At 36.3% G+C, this 17,515-nt stretch overlaps 1 protein-coding gene across 9 annotated transcripts; it reads left to right on the plus strand.

The window, feature by feature from the left end:
* The first annotated feature begins 1,436 nt into the window (after positions 1-1,436).
* On the plus strand, positions 1,437-15,929 carry LOC122086445 (puromycin-sensitive aminopeptidase). 9 transcript variants are annotated; one of them, XM_042655253.1, is made up of 33 exons: positions 1,437-1,580; positions 2,661-2,741; positions 2,954-2,998; positions 3,276-3,416; positions 3,660-3,735; positions 3,980-4,056; positions 5,643-5,756; positions 6,517-6,591; positions 6,687-6,794; positions 6,893-7,105; positions 7,226-7,287; positions 7,422-7,449; positions 7,550-7,636; positions 7,757-7,782; positions 7,949-8,012; positions 8,160-8,240; positions 9,121-9,168; positions 9,318-9,336; positions 9,512-9,516; positions 10,137-10,148; positions 10,285-10,341; positions 11,788-11,897; positions 11,983-12,063; positions 12,160-12,343; positions 12,826-12,974; positions 13,086-13,224; positions 13,333-13,479; positions 13,558-13,639; positions 13,752-13,927; positions 14,810-14,920; positions 15,152-15,268; positions 15,378-15,449; positions 15,701-15,929. In XM_042655253.1, the coding sequence occupies exons 4-33, from the start codon at positions 3,354-3,356 to the stop codon at positions 15,779-15,781; spliced, it is 2,664 nt and encodes an 887-aa protein (XP_042511187.1). In that variant the 5' UTR covers positions 1,437-1,580; positions 2,661-2,741; positions 2,954-2,998; positions 3,276-3,353; the 3' UTR covers positions 15,782-15,929. The 9 variants fall into 9 exon arrangements, with proteins under 9 accessions (XP_042511187.1, XP_042511189.1, XP_042511180.1 ...); XM_042655255.1 differs by having other exon boundaries at positions 1,522-1,580; positions 2,954-3,013; XM_042655246.1 differs by lacking the exon at positions 1,437-1,580 and adding an exon at positions 1,621-2,023 and having other exon boundaries at positions 2,954-3,013.
* The last annotated feature ends 1,586 nt before the right edge of the window (positions 15,930-17,515 follow it).

Here is a 17,515-nt window from a genome sequence, read left to right on the forward strand (position 1 = left end):
CAGAAACGAAAAAAACCCATTTATGTGCTAGGAAACAAATTTTGGAATTGCAAAAAGTTGTTTGAATTTTCTGTTTCTATATACGTTTTCAACAATGTGGTAGAAGATGTTTTTGAGTTAAAGACATGAGTGAAAGTACAATGTTGCAGGTTTGTAGTTCACGAGTGAAGGCACAATGTTGAAGTTGTAGGTATGTTTCGTGGAGATGAGCTTCAAAAGGATGAAGGTAATCTAGAACTTTGAGTTTCGCAGAACCAGGTTTAAGTCACCGCTTGTGGGTAATGATAAGTTTCAACAATGGGTTGGGGTTGGGATAGGTCGAGTGAAGTATCAGGTTTTTCATAATTTTTATTCATTCTACTTGTTTATAGAAATAGAAATTTAAGTTTGATTATTTTTCCATTTTTATTTTTAGAGATAGAAATAGGCTTAAATTTATATTTATGTTTCGAATAACAAGTGAAACGAAACAGAAAAAACAAACAGGTTTTGAGGTGTTTCTCCGTTTTTGAGCAAAAAAGAAAGAAAAACAGAGACCCATTTTACTGAAAAAAAAAATCAAACGGGCCCACAATCTCACTTTTTTCACCTCAACACTTACAATGATATAATAGTAATACTGTATCTATTGTCTTAATGAATATTTGCTGTTCTTAAAAATTAAAAGAAACACAATGGGGTGTACATGCATGAGAAAGCATGCCTTTTTTAAAAAAAGATTCAATGGATATCAGTATAAAAATGAACACATAGGCAATCTACCACATCTTAAACAATCCTCAGACTCGTAACTTCTTTATGACCATGGAGTTAGGTATTTGGATCAGATCGATTGCCCTAGCTCATTCGTATTGATCAATACCAGCTCAACCCCAAATCAGTGATACAAAACTTATAGAGGGCAAATAACCTTTTTTTTTTACTTTATGAAAAAGAAGAAAATTATACTAAAGTAAAATGCTGAGAACATTATCATCAGGATTACATATAGACACATAAGTTTTGTTTTTCATAACTGTATGGATTTTTTTTTTCTTGGTAACTCATAACTATATGGCCCATATGGGCCAAAAGAACAACCACATCATTAGTGAGTCTGAGCTAAAAAGAAAAAATAAGTAATGTAATTTCTTACCGATATCAATATTGATATTGATATTTACAGCATACCTTAAAAAATGGGATCAAGATCAGTCAAATTTTCCAGATCACCCTTCCACATAATAGCAAAAAATTCTACTTCCAGGTATGAAAATAGTAAAAATCCATAAATGGCGGCCCATATTAAATGATCGGCGATAAAGTTGGCTGTTATCCAAACCAATTTGGCAACTTCCAACTAGCTGTAAAGAAGAGGCATTTACCTCATTTTAAGAAACCCCCACTGGGTGAAATACCCAAAGTATCCCGATTTGTTTAATTCGTTCCTTTTAGCTTTTATCTAAACCATTTATACACTCCAATCAAGCTTCAAGCCTAGAAATATCTTCTGTGGGGTCTTCTTTTGTTCCATCTAAGGGTTTAAGGAGATTTTTCCCTGTGTTATCCTTTTTGTTATTCTTCTGGTCAGAAAAAGGGAGGTAAGGATGAACTTCAATCGACCTTTCTCTGTAAACCTTTCATTTTTCACATCTCTTCTGATCAATATTTGTGTTCGAAACCAGTTGAACTTATTTTTTTTTATTTAAATTTTATTTTTGATGAGTTTTATTGTATTTTCCGTAATTTAGAATTATCCATATATTTAGAAGAACGGGCTCAGACGTGCTTTACACTTAGGCGTTTGTGTTTTTGATCCTTTACTATTCTAGGGTTCTTTTCTGCATTAAAAAAGGGTAGTGGCCTAGTGGGTATCGTTTTGTTTTTGAAGAAAAAGTTTATATTTTTTTAGTTGATCTTTGTGAGGTTATTGGCTTTTATAATAGTGGAGTGTAACTTTAATTGAATGGCTCGGCTGGTTCTTCAATACAAAGGTTCGAATTTGACGAAGACGGCTCTGTTGGGCTTACTGTCATCTGTTAATGTGATTTCCCGACCTCATTTCTTTTCTATGTGTTGATGTTTTCTGATGAATTCTCGTATGTGGGTTAATCGTATCACGATCACATTGATGGCGACGAGTCATATTCTATCAAGCGGCTGATTCATTTTGCTTTGGTTGGTTGTTGTTGTTGGTCTTCAGTCTTCTGATGGTGTTCTTCTTTAATAATTGTTCTTTCCCTTATTTAGATGGAGGGCTTTTTCCTAATTTCTTTTTGGTTGATTACTTGGTATTCGGCTGTTCAGTGGACACTTCCAAGTTGATTTATAGGATTTTTGCTAGTGACTGAGTCTGTGCTTACAATTCCCCTCCCCTCCCCTTCCCTTAAAAGGGTAAAAATAAAGAACGGATTTTATCCTGGGTTTGGTCTCACTACTGCATGCGTTTATTGACCACATATGGGTTAGAGTAGTAGTAGTAGCAGTAGAAGCATCTGCTGCTGTCTTGTCATGAACTTCATCCAGGTTCTCCTTGCAGTGGTTTATTATGATGCCTTCTTCTGATAGTTGATTGTACCTGCTTTCTACCCCCCCCCCCCAAAAAAAAAAAAAAAAAAAAAAAAGGTACCTGCTGGTTTTCTTGCGTGTCCATGAAACACTTTGTGTTTGTCTTATTGCAGCTCAACACAGCTCGTCGTGCTAGTTCCTTTCATTACTCAGCAAAGAGTTTCTCTAGAAATAGGCAGTACTTTTGTTCAGAGGTTAGTAAATTCCTAATGGAGTTTTGACTGTTCTTAGACATTTGAAAGAGGGGGGTGGGACTTGTAGAGCATAGAATCAACTGGATTGCCTCGGTTTTATTGTGGTGCTCATCTCCTTACTTTACAAATATTTGCAATTCAAATAGTTTAAATTTGAAGAGGGAAATTCTTCTTGTTGTTCTTACTTTAAAATATTTAAATAATTTTTGTAGGGTACTTGTTGGAGAGGTCAACATTTCCACCATTTGTCATCATACGTGAGTTGCTTTAGGGTACTAATTTGCATGTCCTTGCTTATCCGAAGATTTAAAATAAAAATCTGATCTCATTTCACAGAACTAACTTCCTGAAAAAAACTTTATTTTGCCAATAGTAGATATTATTATTTTTTGTTTGGATTTGGAAACATATAAAAATTGTATTACTTTGAGTGATCCACATGATCATCGTACCTTCTTGATTTTCTCATCATGGATTTGTGGTTGATCAATTTTTGGTTAATTTTATTGATTGGATTGCTCGACCCTATTTCAGAGGACTAAGCAAACAGGTAGGAGGTTGATTTGTTCTGTTGCAACAGAAACCTTACCTACCCAGGTTGAAGAGTCCAAAATGGACACCCCAAAAGAGATCTTTCTAAAAGATTACAAGGTCCCCGAGTACTACTTTGATACGGTATGTCTGATTATTTTGAAATCTATGCCTGAAATTTTACTGAGTTTGTGTTTATGTACATTATATGGCAGAAAATAGAGCATGTTGCACTATTTAATTGGCCATTTCATTCTACATCTATATTCGTCTTCATGGACGGTCTTGTGATGAGTAACTCAAATTTCATTCCCATATGGTCTCAAGTCAATTATTTACACTTCATGGTGTTAAGTTCATCTTTTTAATTTCTGGTTTGTGGATCAGGTGGACTTAAAGTTCTCTCTGGGAGAGAAAAAAACAATTGTTCATTCTGAAATTACTGTCTTCCCCAGAGTTGAAGGTGATTTTCTGTTTGTTGACTTGTTAAAAGAACTGTGGTTTGGTCGTGTTATTTTCTCCTATTCTTATGTTCAAAATTTTAATCTGTGGGAAGAATCTCTTGCCTTTTTAATTATCTACACACGCAAATTAATAAAGTTCGATCTATATTTCTCTTTTACAATATAGTATATTTTTGCAAGAACTCTATGTAGTTTTGGACTATATTATAGAGGTATTTTTCTGATTGCTTTGTTTGGCAATAGGTGCTTCTTCTCCATTGGTCTTGGATGGGAAAGATCTGAAGCTGGTATCAATTAAAGTTAATGGCAAAGAATTGGAGGTATATACTGTTCGTTCTTTAAGTGACTGACTGTGTTTTTGTATACATTCTTTTGACTTGTCTTCTTAAAGCTTTTTTGTGAACCCCCAGGTTTATTTTAAAAGGTTGATGGTTAAATTTGAAAGCATTAATTCTGTGTTTGCTTTTACTTTTCTCATACGTTTCTGATGATTAATTCTTGATACTCTACCTCTATGACTTCAATCTGATGTTTACTGTTAAGGAGACTATGTGATTTCTTGGGTATCTGAGTGTGCAGGAATGTCTTTGGGTATACAAGGGAGGGTGTTCTTTGGGCTGCCTGGCATGTTCTTGGATGGGATTTTAGGCTATCCGGGCTGGCCCAAGAATTCGAGTCCCGATCACAAGTGCTGGGCCTTGCCACAGCCTGGTTACGTTTGTATAAATAAAATATTTACCTATAAATAATCTGTTAGATCTTGGGTCAAAAGGTTTTCCATTTTGGTTCTGGCTGAACAGACCCAAAGTGGGCTAGGCTAGGGACATGTAGTCTTCTGCGTATGATTCTGATGAATAATGGATCTAATAACTGCAAAAGACCAAATCTGAATATCGGGTACTAATGAGAAAGCATGCTTACTTTGATGTTCTGCTAATTAAGAAATATGAAGTAAAGTATTTGTGATGATAACAAGAAGTGCAGGGTAGGAATTCAAATTCAAGAAAAATATCCTCTTTGCCTATGACCATCTGCAATATCGTGCCCCAATTTCTATAAGTGAAACCAATGCTAAAAATCATAATTTTTTATTACTTATTTTTTAAAATTGGGGGTGGAAAACATGTTGAGTATTAGTGGAAGTTTGGAAGTATTGAGTTTAAGGGTTCGATTTCCACGTCTCTATTTAATGGTCTTATATTTTCATTCAGTTCTTCTCTGGTTGCTTCCCTCATGATATGTTTTGGTCTCCTGGCGTTCTCTGGAGGTCAAAATTTCGTCTGTTTGGATATTCTTTCCTGTACTTGGAAAGAATGTTGAACATTATGTCTTGAATGAATTTTCCTGCATGTGAAAGAAGGTAGATCGATAATCCATATTTTCCTTATTGTGTGGCATGAATGATATGTCATTACTTCCTCAACCTTTTGTGGTATCTTTTCCAAAAGAGGCCATTGGTGTTTCTCAGCCCTCTTTGATTGATTCCTTTTTCAACTACTTCAGTTACTTGAAGACTGTCCATTGTGGGCATTTTAGTTGCTCCAAAATTTATATACTTCAAGAATTTAATGCATGGATTTTGGTTTTTCTCACATTGTACTCATAATGACACTAATTCAAATTTGGAATCCATTTCGAAAATGAGGATAAACTTGTAATAATTTAGGGAAAGTGGGAATTTTGGATACTAATGATTATGCCTCAAAATTGTGTTTTCTTCAAAACGGACAATCTATGTGGAATAGTGGGATTATTAAATTTACATAATTTTTAGGACTTTTGAGGCATAAACTTTGGACGTTAGATTAGGAGTCCGTGGCAAGTGGTATTGTGCTTTTCAAAAAATGATTTATCATATTTTTATCAAGCCAGGTTTCCCTAATTGTAATTTGTTATTGTCTTGCAGGAAGGAGATTTTCACTTGGATTCACGCCATCTCACTCTCTCATCACTTCCAAGTGGTAGATTCACTCTGGAAATAGTTACTGAAATATATCCTCAGAGCAACACATCTTTAGAGGTGAAATTTTCTTTTTAATATCTACATGGACCACCCCCCCCCCCCCAAAAAAAAAAAAAAAAAAAAAAGGGGGCCGTTGGGCGGTGGGAGGGGAAGGAAGGGAAGGAGGACTGGGGTGTGGAAAGGTATGCGGAAGGACAGTAGGAGTGGAGTAGTATGCGCTATTGCCTTTTAGTGTGATGGGAAAACTTAGGCTGCCAGCATGTAGACAAATGTTTGGGTGAGGTCAGCTACATTTTTGGGAAAATGCTGAAGATTTGGACGAATTCCAGTCCACCACTTCCGGGACCCTGCAAGAGTAGATAAAGATTACTAATCAGCAAACAACATGAGGGAAGGGACCAAACTGCTCTACAGTGCATGCAAGGGCCAGCTAAGAGCCCAGCAATACCATAGAGAGCTTAAAACCAGAAATCTGAAGACTACTTTAGGATATGCTATTTGGATTCCTTATCAAACTGTTATCTAGATACTTCATTCCCCTCTCTACAAAGAATATTGAAAAAGTATAATAAAAGCTTCTGTGGTTTGAATCAGGATATAGTTGTTGAGCTTCGATTTTTAAAACATGCCTCTTGTGCTCTGTCCAAATAGGCTACTAGTAGTTAAGGGCGGCATAATACACCACATAATCTGACTTTATATCTATATTAGGTGTTTGCGAGTTTCAAGCCTATTCCTTGCCCTTAATGTCTATAGGTGTGCTTGTAATTTGCGGTTTATTTCTCGTACCTTATTTATTTTTATTCTCTTGTTGCAGGGTCTTTATAAGTCCTCTGAGAACTTCTGCACACAATGTGAAGCTGAGGGTTTCCGGAAGATCACATTTTTCCAGGTTAATTTTCTCTTCGCATTGGTTCTGTGGATTTATTATGCGATATTTGTGACATCTGTTTTTGAAATTTGAAATTTATACCTTCTTATTATCAGGACCGACCTGATATAATGGCCAAATATACTTGTCGCATTGAAGCTGATAAGAGCCTATATCCTGTATTGTTATCTAATGGGAATCTTATAGAACAAGGGGACCTTGAGGTAAATTTCACTTCTTTAATAGCTAGGGGACATTGAAATTAATGATTACCCTTATGTACTATTTCTCTCATAGTGAATTCTGTTTCTTTGAATTGCAGGGTGGCAGGCACTATGCCCTTTGGGAGGATCCATTCAAGAAGCCAAGTTACCTGTTTGCCCTAGTTGCTGGACAGTTGGAGAGCAGAGATGATACATTCATTACTCGTTCAGGGCGGAAGGTGTCCTTGAGGATCTGGACCCCAGCACAAGATATTCCGAAGACGGTCCATGCTATGTATTCTCTTAAGGCAGCCATGAAGTGGGATGAGGATGTTAGTTATTCATTTTTGTTCACATATTTTTTTGTATAACAATTTAGAAGCTAACAAAGTGGAATAGATTCTGAAAGCATGCTTCTCTCTTTCTCTCTCTCTCTGCTTCGCTGGTAACAGGTTTTCGGTCTTGAGTATGACCTGGATCTCTTTAATATCGTGGCTGTCCCAGATTTTAACATGTAATATATAAATTCATTAAATGAATTCTCAGAGTTTGGTGAAAGCATTTATTTCATCTCTTTTGGTTGTATACTCTTTTTTAATGATACTGCATTCAATGCTAATGTGAATTGTATTTTTGATTGATTTTCAGGGGAGCCATGGAAAATAAGAGTTTGAACGTATGTCTAATTCTTCAAAACATTTTGAAAAGAATAACTATTACCTCTGTGATCTTTCTATTGATCTGCTGAAAGTTGTATTTGAAATGTTTCTCAACAGATATTTAATTCAAAGCTTGTCTTGGCATCTCCGGAAACTGCTTCAGATGCAGATTATGCTGCAATTTTAGGAGTTATTGGTCATGAGGTATGTTCTGATGCATTGAGGATTTTGGACTGTTTGATGGCTGTGGTTTTTTATATTCTGGTCTTAGCTGACCATAATTCACACTGATTTTAAATTTTGCTGCCCTTGTTATTGTTGCAGTATTTCCACAATTGGACTGGAAACAGGTTCGCTTAATTTTCGTACTTGCTTGAGAACTTTTTAAGCCTGTCTTTCTCTCTTGTACCACTAATATGAAGCATAGTACTTTCTAATTTTTGGTTTGTATGAATGATACATTATTGCACTTCATTTTTAGCTTGAGCTAAGTGTTATGTTTTACATGTGTGGCAGAGTGACTTGTCGTGACTGGTTCCAGCTTAGCTTAAAGGAAGGCCTTACCGTCTTCAGAGATCAGGTACAACAGAGTGTGTGAATTATGATAAATCTTTTTTGTGCTTCCTATTAGGTTTTATATTGCTTTAATCCTTTTAGGGAGAATCATCATATATGCTGAATCCTTTCTGCACTGAGTTTTTTCCTAAAACTATATTGCAATGGGCAGGAATTTTCTTCTGACATGGGGAGCCGTACAGTTAAACGGATTGCTGATGTTTCGAGGCTTCGCAATTACCAGTTCCCACAGGTTCTACTGTCAATGATATATATTATATTATTTCATTTTATTTTTGTTGGATCACTTGTCTTTGTTCATTGCCCTTTTCTTATTTTGTACTTATTAATGGATATCTCTAGCCGAGGGAGGAAGGGAGGGAGAGAGAGAGATTGCAACAATTGACAGATTCAATGGCTGAGATAAAGAGAGGGGTATACAACTGTCAATAAGATGCTAGCGTGCAATATTCCATTACACAAACCCAGTGTCTAGATTTCCCTCTCATATATATAATATGTATAAAACTGAAAGTTTTGATGCCAGATGCAGACATGGACACAGCGTGTTTAACATGCAGGAATTTTGAATGAACTGTCTTTCCTACACAACTCTGCACCAGTAGTATGATATTGTTAGCTGTTGTGGGAGAATTATAGGACTTGACGAGGCTTTTACCATGTATGTGGCTATGAGGATCTTGCTGGATTATTATGATGCATGTTATTGGGAATGTCAAAGGGGCTTGCAGCGCTTGGATAGGTCCTTCTGTCTTGCCCTAGTTTGCTGACATGTGGGGACTTCTTTTATGGCTATGCTTTCCTACTTGTTAGCCTAATATATGGCCTATAGTGGTCTAAGGATTTCTTTTCCAAAGGTAAAATTGGACATTTTGGGGACTGGTTCAGGGCCCAAAAATTTGTTGCTACTGCTTGTGCATTTTGTACCTTCTGTTTTCTGCTTGATTATACTTCTTGGGGAATTCTTGCCCATTTTCTGTACTTAATATTTAATTCCATTTCGTTGCTAAAAGAAAAAAGCTAAATCTGTAGGACTATATATAAACAGAGTTAATACCTTGAGATGGTTGTTTCTAAAATGACAAAATTTTATCCCTTTTTTGGTTCTTCAGGATGCTGGTCCTATGGCTCATCCAGTTCGGCCACATTCATATATCAAGGTAAGTGAATCACCCCTCTTTTCTTTTTCCTTTTTTTTTTTTTTTTTTTGACTCATTTTCACTCCATAATTCCTCTTTACTAAGTTCTCAGCTATATAACATTGCAACCATAATTTGTCCTGACTGTTGCTTTATCTGTATCTGAACAGATGGATAACTTCTACACAGGTGAGTTTGAGCATTTCTATCTTTATGTGAAAATTTTTATAAGGTGGCAGTGATACTCGCTCTTTTTTTTTTTTTTTTTTATTTTTTAAAGTTTTTATAAACATTGATGGGTTTATATGCTTTGGATGATGATGTAATTTGATCTTGCTGGGGCCTCACCTACTCCTACTTGCAGTAACGGTATGCTTCACAATGCCTTCTCTTGTAGATGTATTTTTTGTCTGTTTTGCAAGATCATTCACTGGCTGGTCTGGGTGTTTATATGCGATATGCTATGTGATATGGCTACACATTCGATTTTGAAAACCTAAAGTTTAGGATTCATGGATATTATCTGGGATCTAACTTTTGGATATCGTACAATTTTTATAATGAACCCTTAGACTAGTAAACTTGCCACTTTTGGATTTTCCAGAAATGAAAAGTCATTACTATAGTACATCATAGTACTTGTTCTTACTTATGTCTTGCATATACCTATATAAGGTACGAATGGTATAGGTAATTCTATGTGTTGAACTGGAGTTCTTGGGGATGACAGTTTGAAGCATAGTTGTCATGGCGTCTAGGTGACCCAAGGCGTTGGCCAAGGCTTGAAAGGAAAGGCAAAACCAACAAGGCGCCCGCCTAGGCGTCCAAGGTGACGCCTTGACAACTATGGTTTGAAGACAAATCTAGTATAACGCCTTCATTAATTTAGAGTCCATGCATGGTAGATTGTTATTTTTGTCATTTCTTTTTATTGTATAAATGTCTAACATGACTTCCTTTTCTTCTGGTTACTGTTTTCTTTCTTACAGGTCTATGAGAAGGTTTTCATCCCTTAACTTCAAATCTCATGTCTCATCATTCTCTTTCTCTCTCTCTCTCTCTCTAGCACACACACGCACAAATGTTTTACAATGCATCTCTGTTAATTTTGACGAATTATGTTGTCATATTTCTCAGGGAGCTGAAGTCGTCAGGATGTACAAAACATTGCTGGGTAGCGAAGGGTTCAGAAAAGTAAGACATGAATTTACCTGATCCTCAAGACTAATCAACAGTTCCTGCCCTCTCTCTCTCTCTCCCCCCCCCCCCCCCCAAAAGTATTATTTTATTACCTGTACAAATGCCTATATTTTTAATTAAAAAATCAAAAATTTTGGTGACTTATGTCTGTATGTGTATTATGTCCTTAAGTCTTTTTCTGGAAGATACTAGACTTTATGGTACTCCAAAGCCAACACTTTAAAAGCATGTACCCTTCAGAGATTCTGATTTTTTTTTGGGAGGAAGGAAGGGGGGACTATACATTCTGATCTAAGATAAGAAAAATATGCTGAAAATAATTGGGAAATTATTGTCTAAAGATAATTGAAGCATTAGAGAGGTGCAGTTAGCATTTAAGATGGAAGTATTGTTATATTATTTGTTTATTACACCAAATACATGCGGCCATTACTTATCTTCTATGCTAGTAATAAGAAATATAGCAGGACGATTGCAGGTCTTATCGTCACAAGTAAATATCTTCCACTTAGTAAACCATGAAAATGCCGTTAGGATACTACGATATGTTCTTCTACAATGGGGCAGTGTCCTTTAGGATGGCCGGCCCTCACACTTTACATCCTCATTCATTTTCTGGTTAACTTCACTGACACCTCATTCCATATAGGTGACATGTGATTGCTAGTTTTGCTTGTATTTTTTGGTTGAAGAAATCTTACTGTACCAGACAAACAAGTGTCTAAATCAGAGACTTAAGCTGTTCAAGTTGAAAAAAGGGGGGTTATAGCCTGGTGGTAGAAGTCCTTGGCAAAATCATGAAATGGTGTCGTCTGAGACACAAAAATTTGTTCAACACCCTTTGTGACATATTGTATGGATTTTTGTGAAGTTTGAATATTTTATTTTTCTCAAATCAAACATGATATTAGAATTGAAGTAGACAAGTGTTTTTGGGTGGGTTCTATGAAGAAACATTTATTACCATCCTATTAATTGAACTTTTATCATTTAAGGGTTGTAAGAAGGTAAATCCTTTCTTCTAGGGTAGCTTTGCCCTTTTGAGTAGTAGAATACCTGTCTGGCAGGATGAATCCTTGAAGGGTAAATATTCAAAAAAGAGGTATTGCCTTTTGAAATGTCATAATTTATTCTAAGTAGTAGTCGACGCCATTCCATACTTTGCCTATAATTCATTTATAATATTTATAATATTCATTCTCACATGCTACAGCTTACGGTAACTGTAATACTGCATTCTTTAATTGTGCACTTTTAGCTGGACACATTTTTTGTAGAAACATCTTATTTGATATATAAGTACAGTTCTTGAGTTTGTCTTTTGAAAGCTATGTCTTTATCATCTGTGATGCAGAACAATACCATTATAGCTACAAAACTTAGCTTATTTTATCTAATGGGAAGTTGTTATGAGTTGACAGTATTTTTATGTTGTTTCAGGGCATGGATCTTTACTTTAGTAGGCATGATGGCCAAGCTGTAACATGTGAAGATTTCTTTGCTGCCATGCGAGATGCCAATGATGCAGACCTCTCTAATTTCTTATTATGGTATGGTTACGACTAGTCTTGTTATGGTGTGACTTCATGAGTTATCTGGCATCTTATGGTTGTGGGTGGATAAAATACATTACAGGTACTCTCAAGCGGGGACACCCTTTATGAAAGTTACTTCATCCTACAATGCTGAAGCGCGGACTTATTCTCTAAAATTCAGGTACAGATGTGAAGGCTTTTGTTTCAAATGTCTGCTCCTCGGTTATTTGACTCATGGAATCTTTACTCAACTGCTTTTGAATGGGATTTTTCACAGTCAAGAGGTGCCATCAACTCCAGGGCAGCCAGTGAAAGAACCTATGTTCATTCCTGTGGCAGTAGGCCTCCTAGATAAAAATGGAAATGATATGCCACTCATTTCTGTGTATCATGAAGGGATGCTGCAATCAGTTGAAAAGAATGGTCAACCTGTTTTCACTACAGTACTCCAAGTGAAAAAGGTAAGCGCTATGTTCTTTAATTGTCATGCTGTCTGCTCTATCTCTTAAAGGTTCCTAACCCTGTGCTTAGGCATAGTTGCATGTGTGAGATATTCGTCTCTGGCTAGCATGTTTAGCATCACCCATGCCTTGTCTCATATTCTCATGTCACCAGTTGGAAGTGTGTAGGAGAGGGATATGTAATAGATGTGAAATGCCAGTGATATCCCTCCATCTCCTTCAACATAAATGGTCAGAATAACTTGTCCATTTAGGGGATTTGTAGGATCAATACTGCTAGTGATAGAAAATGGTGTATATGCTTCTGATTTTCATTGATGATCTGAGACAGAAGTTACTTGGTCTTCTTTACGGCATCAATTGAGTTTGTGCATTGCTATTAAACTAATGTCGAATTGTGAAACTTCGTCTGGGATTCTCATTAATCCTTACAATGATTTTTCCCGTGGTCTTGATTGATCTTGTGTTTTATTAATAAGCAGAAGGAAGAAGAATTCGTATTCTCTGATATACCTGAGGATCCAACTCCATCTCTTTTACGGGGTTACAGCGCTCCTATCCGTCTTGATTCTGATCTTACTAATAGTGACCTGTTTTTCTTGCTTGCTCATGATTCGGATGAATTCAACCGGTATGCCTTCTCTAGATTTCTTTTTATATTTTTGATGAAGGGAAGCATATTTTTCTTTTTTGTGGCAACCCGATTGTGTGGTATAATAATAAATTTTCCCCCTTTCTTCAGTTGGGAAGCAGGTCAGATATTGGCAAGAAAGCTGATGCTCGGCTTAGTAGCTGATTACCGGCAAAACAAATCGTTGGTTCTTAATCCGAAATTTGTGGATGGGATCAAAAGTATACTTTCTGATTCAAGCTTGGATAAAGTAATGGAGGGAGAAAGAAAAGCTCAGTAGTTTTGGTTTAGAATTTGGCGTTTCCATTGAAACCAAAATTGAATTTACCAATCACTTTAATTGTTTTTTATCTTCTAGGAATTTATTGCCAAGGCAATAAGTCTGCCTGGGGAAGGGGAGATAATGGATATGATGGAAGTCGCAGATCCTGATGCTGTGCATGCTGTTCGGACTTTCATTAAGAAGAAACTTGCTTCAGAACTTAAAGCAGAGTTTCTCAGCACCGTAAGCTGGCAGTGGTGTTCATTACTTTTTAAAGTTTGATGTCTTTACATCAACTAAATTGCACATCTATATTAACAGGTTGAGAGAAGCAGAAGTTCAGAGCCCTATGTATTTGACCATCATAATTTGGCCAGGCGAGCTCTGAAGAACATTGCTCTGGGTGTGTCATTAGAAATTTAACTGTCCAAGATGAATTTCTACAAACTTTTTCTGCTGTTTATGATTTTGTGCTTATTCTTTTCTTTTTTATGTATTATTTTACTTTTGTGTAGCCTATCTCGCATCACTTGAAGATCCAGAAATCACCGAGCTTGCTTTGCACGAGTACAAATCTGCTACGAACATGACTGAACAGTTTGCAGCTTTGGCAGCTATTGCACAGAATCCCGGTAAAACCCGTGATGATGTGCTTGCTGATTTCTATAACAAGTGGGAGAATGACTTTTTGGTGAGTTCAGACCCAGTTTCAACTTTATTAGAATTACCCAAGTGCTTTGCAAGGCATCTTTTTCCATTTTGGGTCCTCCTGCTCCCCCCGTCCCAAAAGAGAATTTCTAGTAGTAGCAATGAGATTTGTTCTCCATAATTGGTGCCTGCTAATTTTTTGGGTCCAATACTTGTGTGACCCATTTGTTGGTATAGAGAGAGGAAGTATTTACACTAAAGTAGTTTTTAGTAAATCAAGGATGTGGTATAAGGTGTTTTTGGAATTTGTGCCTCTCTAGAAGTAGTTCTATAATTGTGTACTATCCCCGGGAAGCCTTCCTCTGTTGGCTTACCAAACAAATGCGACAAAATGTTAATGTCTACAAATGGTGAAAAGTGCATGAAGCTTCTATTCTATTATGCTTAGAGTGTGTGATTTTATTTTATTCTTTTTAAGATTGTACTTATTTGGGTGGCCCATGTACCCAAGGGGAGTGTATACAGAAAAATGGGTAAAGTGGGATACAATCCTGGGACCTAGCAACAATCAGCAAAGGTAGCCGACAATTTCGTGTTTCTTGAATTTTTTTTAGACACCACTACTGGCACTATACTCGATATCCCACATAAGTCGATTATATTTTCTGTATTTATAGCTTTAAGTCCTTTATATATTTTTCAGCTATATAAGTAGATGTATTACCCCACTTTTTTTTTTTTTTTTTTTTAAATGATGGTTTCTAAAAATATTGCACGGTTCTTTGTGAGAGTTCTATTCAAATGTATTGAATATAGTCCCATCATCAGTAGGATGAGGTTTTATACCCTGCTTGTGTTGCAATATATCCTCCTGGTTGTCATGACTGTTGTAACATTTTTCATCATCTTTTACCTTCATCTTCAGGTTGTGAATAAATGGTTTGCGCTACAAGCGATGTCAGATATTCCTGGAAATGTTGAGAATGTCCAGAAACTCTTGGAGCATCCTGCCTTCGACTTGCGCAATCCAAACAAGGTGACCCATATTCTGATGACAATGGATCGACGATTATCATGCATAGTCCAATACAGTGTGTCTTGCAGTTGAAATTGGACACCAAATTAGTCATGAGGCTAATAGAGAGAACCCCATGTCTTCATCATTGGGTGGCCACAATCCACATGCCCTTCATGTGGAGGAAATAGCTGCCTGTCAAGGAAACCTTTCTGCACTTATAATAATTCGGCATTCTTTTTCATGAACCAGGTGTACTCACTGATTGGAGGATTTTGTGGATCTCCTGTGAATTTCCATGCTAAGGATGGATCAGGCTACCAGTTTTTGGGGGAAATTGTGGTGCAGCTGGACAAATTAAACCCACAGGTATTGTCCAAAGAATAGTTACTCTTATATAATGAGACCGCCTCTCTGAAGATTCACACTTGAGAGTTTTACATAAACTGTGTATTCACTCTACTTTTCCTGATTACAGGTGGCATCTCGCATGGTATCAGCATTCTCAAGATGGAGGCGTTATGATGAGACCAGGCAAAACTTTGCCAAGGTAAGATTTCCCCTACCTGATCCTTTTTCTATGGTTTAACGTACATGAAAATGTAATTCAAAAGTGGGATTATTATTATTATTATTTTGTAATTTTTTTAATATCTTGGAAGGGGCTATAACTGATTTACTACTACAATATGTCCAATGTCAATTGGTTAGCTTCTAAAAAGGGAGGAAAAGCTGGGGGTTTTCATGTTCAAAAAGCATGTTTCGTAATACAAATTTATATGCTGTTCCTTTCCTGTACAGGCACAACTAGAGATGATAATGTCCACCAATGGACTATCAGAAAACGTATTTGAGATTGCGTCAAAAAGCTTAGCCGCTTGATTGCAGTGTGTAAACTGGTTTTCCTTGGTAATCCATCTATTCCTCTGTTGCACACGTTGTTCCACAACCCCATGGTGTCATCGATAAACAATCATATATTGACATCTTGACTTTAATATTTTGTTATAAAGTTGGTTTTTAACTTTAATAATTTGTTTACAATTTGGCCATGGTAATTAATAGATGAAGTAAACAGATAACCGTGGTAGGTGGCTGGGTGTGCTTCAGCCTCAACAGAATGTTGGATGGCTGAGCCTGACCATGACCTAGCTTCCCTTCCAAGTTCTATTTGATTCGTTGCTAAAAGTGAAAAGAGCATGATGGAAAAATGGGATTTTTCCAGCTGAACCCGCGTAGTCGGGGGAAGGCTTGATTTAGTTGAGAATCCCAGCTTCAAAATAAACCGGTCATATGTTGACTATGTACAACATATACACAAAATTTGGAGAGGCCACACATCACAGTTCTAGTTAAATTCTAGAATAGGCAGCAATCAACTTCCTAACCATAGTTTTCCTGTAACCAAATGATTCGCTATCAACACAACTTGTGCATATATGTAGAGACTTGAAAAGAGTTGATCATGTCAAACCATCTGATTACAAGATTTTGCATATATTTTATGGGAACTGCCTCCTTAAAATAATTAACCACTTGAAGTTTTTTAATATAGTCCAACCAAAACTAAAAGATAACCCTATTTTATTGCAAATTGTATCTATTTATATGCGAGTTGAGTAGAGAAATTATAATATTTTCTTTTTTTCTTTGGTAAATGATAAATTATAATAAGTCTATTTCAAGAGAATAATAATAAAAAGTGATTGGGGTTAAATGGAAGAAAAGGAAGAGGAGACTGGACTAGAAAAAGACAACGTCAACATGGGCTGGGCTGTACTTGACTGGTGAAGATTGGGCTAGAGTGTATTTCTTGGGTAGTTGTCTACCTGGGTAGGTCACTAGATCATAAGTCTACAAGTTTCAGGCAAAACGGGGACTCCCTCTCTCTAAAGGGGATGATTGAGTAGAGAGAGGTTGGCGTTAGAGGAAGATCGTGGCAAAGAAATTGGGAGAGTTATCGCTAATCGCTCGAGTTAAAATCCAATCAAATCTGTAACAGTCTGATTGAATGGTTCACATAAGTACGATTGGAAGTATGGCTCATGGATATGGATGTAGATTACGGTGTAATGATACCAATACTTGTTTTTTGGTAAGTATATCGATATTGATACGCATACACATAGATTGTATCAGGGTTGTGTTGGATCAATACTTGATTAAAAAGCTATTTTTTCACAAAAATAAATGGTTTCCACCCATGACTTTGAGATGTCGTTATTGGGTTTCCATGGTAACTTCATTACATTTATGTCTTGATGGCTTACATTGTCCCTTCTTACATGATTTATTTATTAGGAAAATTATAAAAATTATTAAAATAATCAATGTGAGAGGGTATACTAGTATTGAGTACACTTCTTGCTCATAGAATCCGCTCCGTAAAGAATAAGTTATAAGACTTTCCTATCAACAGGCTTTTTTCTCTACAATCCAATCAAAACAAAATGACAACTTTATTTTATAGCCAACTGTTATTGTTTTATGGGGAAGAGTCTCTCTTAGGGCCCGTTTGATAATGTTTTTTAAATGTGCTTAAAAACAAAAACACACTTCCTAAACTGTTTGATAAACCTGTTTTTTGAAACAGAAATAGAATTTATATATATTTTT

This window comes from Macadamia integrifolia, chromosome 8, assembly GCF_013358625.1.
Source record: "Macadamia integrifolia cultivar HAES 741 chromosome 8, SCU_Mint_v3, whole genome shotgun sequence".
In the NCBI taxonomy this organism is placed as follows: domain Eukaryota; kingdom Viridiplantae; phylum Streptophyta; class Magnoliopsida; order Proteales; family Proteaceae; genus Macadamia; species Macadamia integrifolia.